The sequence below is a fragment of the Quercus lobata genome, chromosome 5 (genome assembly GCF_001633185.2).
Source record: "Quercus lobata isolate SW786 chromosome 5, ValleyOak3.0 Primary Assembly, whole genome shotgun sequence".
NCBI lineage: Eukaryota > Viridiplantae > Streptophyta > Magnoliopsida > Fagales > Fagaceae > Quercus > Quercus lobata.
Window position 1 is genome coordinate 75,999,015 of NC_044908.1, and position 9,426 is coordinate 76,008,440.

Genomic DNA, 9,426 nt, shown 5'->3' on the forward strand with positions numbered 1-9,426 from the left:
GAGGCACAATAGGCACTCTAATATCTCTTTCTTCCCAGTCTCAAAAACGTGGCTTAGGGTTTCCTTTATATAGTGGGAGAAGTAGATCTGAAACTCTAACCCTTAATGGGCTTAAGTTGCTGTTTGGGCTGACTTAAAATTCTGCAAATACGATTTTCGATTGATCGAGCCTGTTCTTTGATCAATCGAACCAGGCAGAATATGAAGTCTTCTTCCTGCAGTTTGTATGTTCTTGAATCTTGACTTGAATCACCTTGAGTATTGTCTAATAAAATCTATAGACTCTAAGATCTATATCTAGACAAGTTTGTGTTCACAATTTGCCAATTGTTCTAAACATTTAGAACCTAACAGGAATCACATGTTGGATTCTTGAAGTTTACGATAAAGAGGATAATCAAGATTATAAACCAATTGTTTAAGTGAATTGAAAAACATTTAATTATTTTCGCTAATTTAAGCATACAATTATCTTTTATAATTTGATTACATGCAAGTAAATTTGATTTTATCTTTTGCCTTGCTCTTATTCAAGTGTTGTCAAAACAACTCATTTTAAATAAAAATGTCATATTTCAAAATCAATTGTTTCTTTTATAAATCAAATATAATAAAAAAAATTCATTTTACATAACTAATAAGTGCACCAACTACATATAATTAGGACATAAAAACAAATGTATTTACACTATTAATATTGAGTATAATTATATAAAACAAATCTAGATTAGTACAATGTTAGTTCCACACATGTATATTATGTCACTAAAAGGATTTAAGAAATATAAATTGTTCATATTAATATAATAAGAAAATGAGCATATCACTTTAGGGAATTCAATTTTTTTTTTTTTAATTATTTCAACTAATTTAAGCTTGCAATTATTTTTCATATTTTTTATTGGATGTTTTACTATTTTTTTTTTAACCTTTTGATGATTTTCTTTCGATGAGGAAGAATTTCATATTGTTATTTTTATATAACAATATTTTGTGCACTATCTATAATTAATACATAAAAATTAATATATTTAACCTATTAATTAATATATTGACATAAATAAAATAAAAAAATTTATGAGGTGGAAGAAAAAATGAAAAGAATTCTTATTCCTTCTTGAAGAATACCCCTTCTGGACTGAACCTTAAGACTAAGAGATTCATGCTGAGCAATGAGTACATTGCATGAGTGGGCTTTGGCCTTTGGATTCGCATATGCAAGTTGTTAACCAATACAAAGGCCCTTCATATTGGTCACACTCTTCTGGACCCCACAAAAGAACTCTACGAATTTTAATTTTTGTAAAGGAGGGGAATTTCAATACTGGACAAAGAATTACGACAAAAACACTACTGTAGACCGCTCTTTCACTACACTGGAAAGTAGATCAGTTTGGCCAATGCTTCGGTCATAGTTCCACACTTCCACTCCAGTCTCCACCCATCATTGACTTTTACCACTCGGGCAGCACAACAATTTTGACCGGAATATATTCTTTAATCTTTTTCACTGTTCCATATATTTTTTTAATAAAATCCAATAATATATTTTGATGGTTTGGTTTATTGTCAATTAGGTTCAAAAGTTTTCAAAATTCACTAATTTGTTTTTTAAATTCAATTACCTATCTAAAAATTGCTAGACTAATTAGTCATTTTTTTTAACTATTTTAAGGACTAAGTTAACTTTAAGAACCAAATTAATCAGTTTGAAAAGGTCTTGATTTTAATTAGTAATAGCCCAAATCTCAATTATGTTAATGAAATTTACTCTTTTCTTTTATTTTTTTTCTTTGGTAATCCCTTCTAGAAAAGAATAAGGACATATAAATTATTAAAAGTTTGACTTGCATCATGGCCAAAGTCCCAACCTTATCCTCACGCAAATGCTTGCATATTCTACGCCCTTGATATCTTACCCTCGGATCCCTATTTTGTTTTTAAGTTAGAAAATACTTTCACTGGCACAAAGTAAAACAGAAAACTACAAATTAAAGACAATAACTAAGAGAGAAAAAATATCACCATCTCCATCTTGTGGACAACAAACAAGAATTCCAGATATTTGATATGTGGACTAAACTGTAATAACATATTTCCTTCTTTTTTCTGTAATTTTTTTTTTTAAAATTTATAACATTTTTCTCACGTGTATCAAGTTATTATAAGACATGTGGAACAAAAAAACAAAACAAAAAAAAAATCATCTCCATGACAACATTTCCTTATCAAAAATCTTATCAATTCTCACTACATCAATATAAACTGAAAATCAGGTAGAGTAGACACAAAAGAGGAAGAGACCGAACTATCAAATGACTTCTTTGAACTCCATGACCCTTCTATTCATTTCCATGCTTAGCCTTAGCTTCCTCAGCCGTACCACCACTCATGCAGCTGACCCAGTTCACCTCAAAGAGGTATGTGCTAACACCACTTTCAGCCCCAATAGCATCTACCAATCCAATCTCAATTCCCTCCTCTCTTCGCTCTCCTCCAACGCCACACAAAACCTCGAATTCTACAACACAACCAGCGGCCAAAACACTCCCAACCCCGTCTACGGCCTCTTCCTCTGTCGCGGCGACGTAACCCCTCAACTCTGCCAAGAATGTGTAGCTGCGGCAGTGAAAGAGGTAACCAAGAAGTGTTCAGGAGAGAAAGTCGCTGTGATATGGTACGATGAGTGCATGTTACGTTACTCAAACCGGTCTTTCTTCTCTACCGTGGACGAAAAACCAAGGTTCGCCCTGTTGAACACGCAGAATATCACTGAACAGGATAAGTTTAACAAGTTACTAGCAAAGAGTATGAACGAGACTGCAGCACAAGCATCTAATGCTCCTATTGGTGCCAAAAAGTATGGGACCAAGGAAGTGAGTATCTCTGCTTTTCAAACACTGTACAACCTTGTACAGTGCACAGCGGACTTGTCCAGAAACGATTGTAGTACTTGTCTTCAAGCTGCTATAAAGCTTCTTCCATGGTGTTGTAGTGGAAAGCAAGGGGGAAGAGTTATTTTTCCTAGTTGCAGTGTTAGGTACGAATTGTACCCTTTTTACAGGATGGAAAATGCGACACTCCCACCTGCACCAATTCACCCATCTTCACATACAGGTTCTGTAACTGGACTTTTGACTGCTTTTTCCTTTTTCTCTTATATTATTGGCAATTGAGTGATGGGGCTTCAATTTTTCAAGGCATACTTTATGAATCTTTGTTTATGTTGGGTATGATTTTAATGCCGGTCATATTCTCCCATTAAAGAATTGGAAACATAGCTTTAACTTGTACAGAGTCAGGACCAATTGTTTCTCCAAAAAAAAAAAAAAAAATGTCAGGGCCAATTAAGTGAGTTATAAGTTATAGAAGTAGGTAAGTGACCATTCTATTGCCTACCAATATGGTTCGGTGAGGGGTAGAATGGTAGACCCAACCATTTGCAGAGCTCATGCCCAGCTATGATTCAATTGGCTAGTGCAAATCGTCATTTAGCGAAGAAAGTATTTCTTGTAAGTGACAGTTACACTAAAAGCCGAGTATAAGTCACATATATAAAACAACCTAACAAGTGAATAGCATGTGAATTGTTGGGAATACAAATCCTCAGTATCATTTTTTATTTTCCACTAATCACAATTTGATATGTATTTATTTAACTTTCTTTATAAAATAGTCCAAATTTTTTTTTTTAAGAAAAAATAGTCCAAATTTAAAATGGAAAAAAAAATATAAACATGATAAATTGTAATTGGTGTAACATAAAGTAAAACAGAAAAAGTAATACAGTAAATTTGTATTCAAAAGTTAGAGTTAACAACTTTGCAATAAATAAATATATTACATGGCATTTATAAAGTGAGTTTTTTATATGGGTGGTTTGGCATTCCTACATTTTTCAATTAGTGATCAATTAATGAGAGTGATGCAGTTTTTTTTTTCTTCTTCAGGACGACCAATTAGTAAAACTAGTAAGTTGACTGTGCGATGCGTGGATAACGTTATAATATTTTATATAATATGGTTTTAAAGAATATTGTACATATATTATAGTATAATTGTTGTAGAATTTTGTTAATAATGAGTTCATCATAAGAAGAAATAATTATAAATTGCACACACATATATATTATAATTATTCAGTTTAAGTAATGAGAAATTAAAAAACAACTTTGGAGGAATATTATAGAATAAAAGTTTATATAAAATGTGTCTTTCTCTTTCTCCTTAATTCTAAAACAAAATACACATATCAAACATCCACAATCAATCACATCTTTTACAAAACCCACAAATCTACAATGTTTGACCTTAAATCAAAATTGAAATTGCTGTTATCACTCAATATAAAATGCATGCCCCTCCTTCCTTGGTTGTAGCCAACTCATACGGGTTAGAATCATATGAGACAACAATTTTAGAGCTAGGTAGGTGTTGTCAAAAGATTGAAGATAAATGAAATTATTTTTGGTCTATTATATTTGACATGAGATAACATGAAGAGCTATGGGTAGGTATATATAAAAGAGCAAAAGTGCAAGAGATGAAAACGGTGAATTGAAATGCAAAGAATATTGTGTGTATGCGTGAGTGAGGAAAAGTCTTGATATATTGAACCAAAAGATACAAAGAATATTTACTTTTTTAATTAGAAAAGTCTTGAAATATTGAACCAAATAAAAAAAAATTTTAATATTTAATTTGTTCTAATCTCTGATGTGGCACTTGAAAATATTTCAATTCTCTTTGTCAAGAATGTGCCACTTGACAGAATCTCATACTTTCCCACATGAGGCCTTTGCTTTTATATATACTAGCTTGTAACTAATACAAATTCTCTATACCATATTTTGTGTTCCATTTTATGTTCCACCAATCACAACTTGTCATAAGTTTATTTTTTTTCCATTTTAAAGTTTGGATATTTTATAAGGAAAGTTAAAAAAATACATGGCAAGTTGTGATTGGTGGAACATAAAGTGGAATACAAAAAATGATATAGAAGATTTGTATTTGCTTGTAACCTCATGCATATGCATAGATACATTTAAAAATATACAATAAGATACATAGTATAATTCCTATATATATAATTTAAATACTATTGATAGTCATTATTATATTTTGTTAACTCTTTAAAAACTCTTGTAAGAATATTATTAGGTATAAAATGTAAACTGTCCATATTTATTTATTTATTACTTCTTAATTTTTGTTATTGTGAAGCACTTTTTTTTTTAATGATTCATTTATACTAGATGTTTTGGTTTTTGTACTCAATAACTCACTTGGATGAATATTTATGATGTGGTCCCACATTTGATTCTAAAATTATAAAATAAAACTCTATCTAAAAATAAATAATTTAGGACACATGACGCAAAATTAGAGTCTAATTTGAAATTCTAATTGGACTTTCTCTAAACTTTACTTGTTAATATATATATATATATATATATAATTATAAGATTGGGGAGAAAATTGCCCCCTCTCCCCCCCTATATATACATATATAAAAGATTGGGGAGAAAATTACCCACCCCCCCCCTCCCCCGCGTGCGGTCAAGGGTGAACCCGTATATTCATGTTTTTCTTTTGTCATTGGTTTGTAAGTGTAAGGATTATTGCGTTCATTAAAATAAAAAAAAAATAAAAAAAAAAGGGTGTAAGGATTATTGTATGATTAAACACACAACTAATCTCTCTTCTTTTGTCATTGGTTTGTAAGTGTAAGGATTATTGCGTTCATAAAAAAAAATAAAAAAAACAACGTGTAAGGATTATTGTATGATTAAACACACAACTAATCTCTTCCTTACTTTATTTATTTATTTATTTAAAAAGTAATAATTCTATTATTCCTTACTTTATTTATTTATTTATTGAAAAATTAACAATTTTATTGTACGATGCCTAAGTTGAATAAGGGTTGTTATTCCATACTTTGGGAGTATACTCCTTCCCTCTCACAAAGGAGTGGGTCCCACTCCCTGGGTATACAATAATTTTCAGTTGAAATAATCAGTTTTTGACTCAACCATCATGGTCATTCCATTTGGTAGATTTATTGGGACATCCTTCCCTCCCCAATATGTCTTCTATGCATCCAATCGATGCATTCAACCTCTCATTGTTTGTGAACTCCACAATCATATGGTAACCACATTCTATGAAAAAGATAATGCATATATCGTATACATATGATACATTTTCTTCCTTATTTTCTATTGATCAACTTTCTCATAAAAAATAATAAATAAAATTAAAAGCCGATTTCATGGGTACAGGTACAACATTTTTTGAAAAACAAAAGTACAACATGACTAGGATACGGTAATTAATTAATTAATATTTTTTTGGGTATATTTTAAATATTTTTGGAAATAATATTTTATTTTAGGTTTTAAAATTAACAATAATAAAATTCTTGAAATTTTTTTAAAATTAATTTAAAGGCAATAATAAATATTGAAGAAGTACAATGACATCCATACAATGTTGTTTAAAGTACAAACTAAGAGTTCAGTTAAACTAAACACTTAAGTTGCACAAATACGCACACGAGTATGAGTACAAATACTTGACCATTTTAGCCATGTCCATGGAACATAGGATTAGACCTAATTAATTATTAGGCAGCTCTCTCCTAAGGGACTATTGTACAGTTGTCAATGAAACATGATATTGTTTATGCAGGAAAGAAAAAAATCTCAACGGCAACAATAATCGTCATTGTTGTTCCAATTGCTGCTTTGGTGCTAGTCATTCTGTCCTTCTGTTTCCTAAAAATGAGAGCAAGAAAGAAGTCCAATGCAATAAAGGGAGAGAGTTTTAAGAAATCTGATCAAATCCTAAATTATCAAGGTACGTATGCAAGTGGTCTTATGTTCACATCATATATATGTCACTGTCTTCTCATTTTCATGTCCACGTGAAGGAATCGATTCGTGAAACTGGTTTCTTAAGCCGAATGCGAGGACAGATTGTAATTTGTCAGAAAATTATAGAACCTATTGATTATGTTCAAACTCTCACCTCATGATATCTGCAAACATTGCTCTTTCTAGTGTAATCTCTTACGTTCATTTTTCGGATGTTTAGCTGCAAGTGAATTAACAACTGTAGACACCTTGCAATATGATTTTGGGACAATTGAAGCCGCCACCAACAAATTCTCAGATGACAACAAGATTGGTGAAGGTGGATTTGGTAAAGTTTACAAGGTACGTAGAATCAATATAATCTTAAGGTATAAATCAAAATTTATTTCTTGTTTTTCTTCTTCTTTTCCCTTTGATTTTTTTTGTTTTTGTTTTTGGTAGTACTCAAAATTAAGAATCTGCAGAAAATTTACTGCATACAAATATAATCAAATTTAGAATTTGAAACTTTTTTGAAGTTGGGATTTAATAAATTCTTTGAATTAAACTATTCTAAAGCCAGTTCAAGTACGTATGTTACCAGGGTACACTTCCTAGTGGACAAGTTATAGCTGTGAAGAGGTTAGGGAAAAGCTCTGGACAAGGAGTCAAACAATTTAAGAATGAGGTTGAACTACAAGCCAAGCTTCAGCACAAAAATTTAGCAGGGGTTTTGGGATTCTGCTTAGAAGGAGAAGAGAAGATACTCATCTATGAATTTGTGCCCAATAGAAGCCTTGACAATTTTATATATGGTTTGTGCATCAAAACACACATCCAATAGTGTTATGTGAATAGAATTGCATCATTGATGTGCATTTGCAATTCTTTAAATCTTATTAGATTTTTTTTCTTTGATGAACTTTTAGATTCAAAAAAACAAGGACAATTGGATTGGGCAACACGATATAAGATTATAAGTGGGATTGCTCGAGGAATTCAATATCTTCACAAAGATTCTCAACTTAGAATTATACATCGTGATCTAAAAGCTAGTAGCATATTGTTAGATGCCGATATGAATCCAAAAATTTCAGATTTTGGTATCGCACGGATTCTTGAAGTTGATCAAACTCAAAAAAATGCGAGTAGAATTGTGGGGACATAGTAAGTTCCAAATTGTTTTCTTCTATCTTGCATCATTAGAAATTAATGGATTTATTCAAGTCCCATTCCATCTAATGAATCACTGAAATAAAATATTAAAAAATAAATAAAAATGGTCATTTTGATCAGCATAGTCATGAGGCTCCTAATTGTCTTTTAGTAACACTGTTATGTTTTTGGTGTTGGTTTGCAGTGGTTACATGTCTCCAGAGTACGCAATGCAAGGAGAATTTTCTGAGAAATCTGACGTGTACAGTTTTGGTGTCCTAGTCCTAGAAATTATCACTGGTAAAAAGAATAGTAACTTTGAATCAGAAGGGGCTGAGGACCTCCTAAGCTATGTGAGTATAAACCATATAGTGTGATTTCTTCTCCTCTCTTAATGCCAATGTCACCACTTGTATTGTAGCATGACATTTTAAACACTACTTGATAAAATGTGCAGGCTTGGATACATTGGAGGGACGGGAGGCCCTTGGAATTATTGGATCCAACTTTGGAAGGTTTTTATTTAATAGATGAAGCCATTAAATGCATCCACGTTGGCTTATTATGTGTTCAGAAAGATCCAGCTGACAGACCAACTATGGCATCAATAGTTCTCACACTTAGTAGCCACTCTGTCAGTCTACCAACACCGCTACAACCAGCATTTTTCCTTCGCAACACAGACCAGAACTTGCCGCAAATGTATATGGAGTCTGATCAATCTACTAGCATGTCCATATCATGGTCTATCAATGATGAATCTGTTACTGAACCACACGCACGATAATCTACAGAAGCAAGGAATGCACAAGCCTTTGTGCAATTGGGTGGCCAGAATGTTTCGAGTTAATAAAACATTAGATAGTGGGTGTATGTACAATAAAGTGAGCAGACTACTGTCTATTTGTCTGGGGGGAGTCTGAGTGTAAATATTTTGTGTTGGGCAAAACTTCCGTCTGGTGCTTCATTGGATGGGGGCACAATACAAATATGTAATCAGTTTTAGACACGCACCATGTCATGTCCAATACACTAGTGTACTCGACGCATGTGAAACCCTTTAATATTTATAGTTTACGCATTCAAGAAGATAGTTAGGAATTGGTATAATCTACTGTAATGAGTAACATAATAATAGATGTTAGGGTTTTAGACCCAAGTTGTCTCAAATTTTATCAAATCTTAGCCAAATAATTAATTAAATTAATTATGCATGCATGAGATTTGAATCAAATAAACATAGATCACATGAACACCAAGAATGATGACTTAGAAAAACTTTTGAAATTGTGGTTTCAAAATAAAAAAACTATGAAGGATTTAACCTAAACAATTCTCAAGACAATATATCCATTAAATAGAATCAAAGTTTATATAATAAACTTAACCCTAAATCTAGTGCTACCTCATA

At 31.7% G+C, this 9,426-nt stretch overlaps 1 protein-coding gene across 1 annotated transcript; it reads left to right on the forward strand.

Moving 5' to 3' along the window:
- The first annotated feature begins 2,247 nt into the window (after positions 1-2,247).
- On the forward strand, positions 2,248-9,174 carry LOC115988926 (cysteine-rich receptor-like protein kinase 10). Its single transcript, XM_031112563.1, has 7 exons — positions 2,248-3,117; positions 6,697-6,864; positions 7,102-7,223; positions 7,465-7,675; positions 7,790-8,027; positions 8,221-8,368; positions 8,473-9,174. The coding sequence occupies exons 1-7, from the start codon at positions 2,316-2,318 to the stop codon at positions 8,800-8,802; spliced, it is 2,019 nt and encodes a 672-aa protein (XP_030968423.1). The 5' UTR covers positions 2,248-2,315; the 3' UTR covers positions 8,803-9,174.
- Positions 9,175-9,426: the final 252 nt, after the last annotated feature.

Coding starts and splice junctions, on each gene's coding strand:
- LOC115988926 (XM_031112563.1), top strand. CDS start 2,316: ATGACTTCTTTGAACTCCATGACCCTTCTATTCATTTCCATGCTTAGC. Junction 7,224..7,464: donor GATTTGGTAAAGTTTACAAG/GTACGTAGAATC, acceptor GTATGTTACCAG/GGTACACTTCCTAGTGGACA. Junction 8,028..8,220: donor AGTAGAATTGTGGGGACATA/GTAAGTTCCAAA, acceptor GTTGGTTTGCAG/TGGTTACATGTCTCCAGAGT.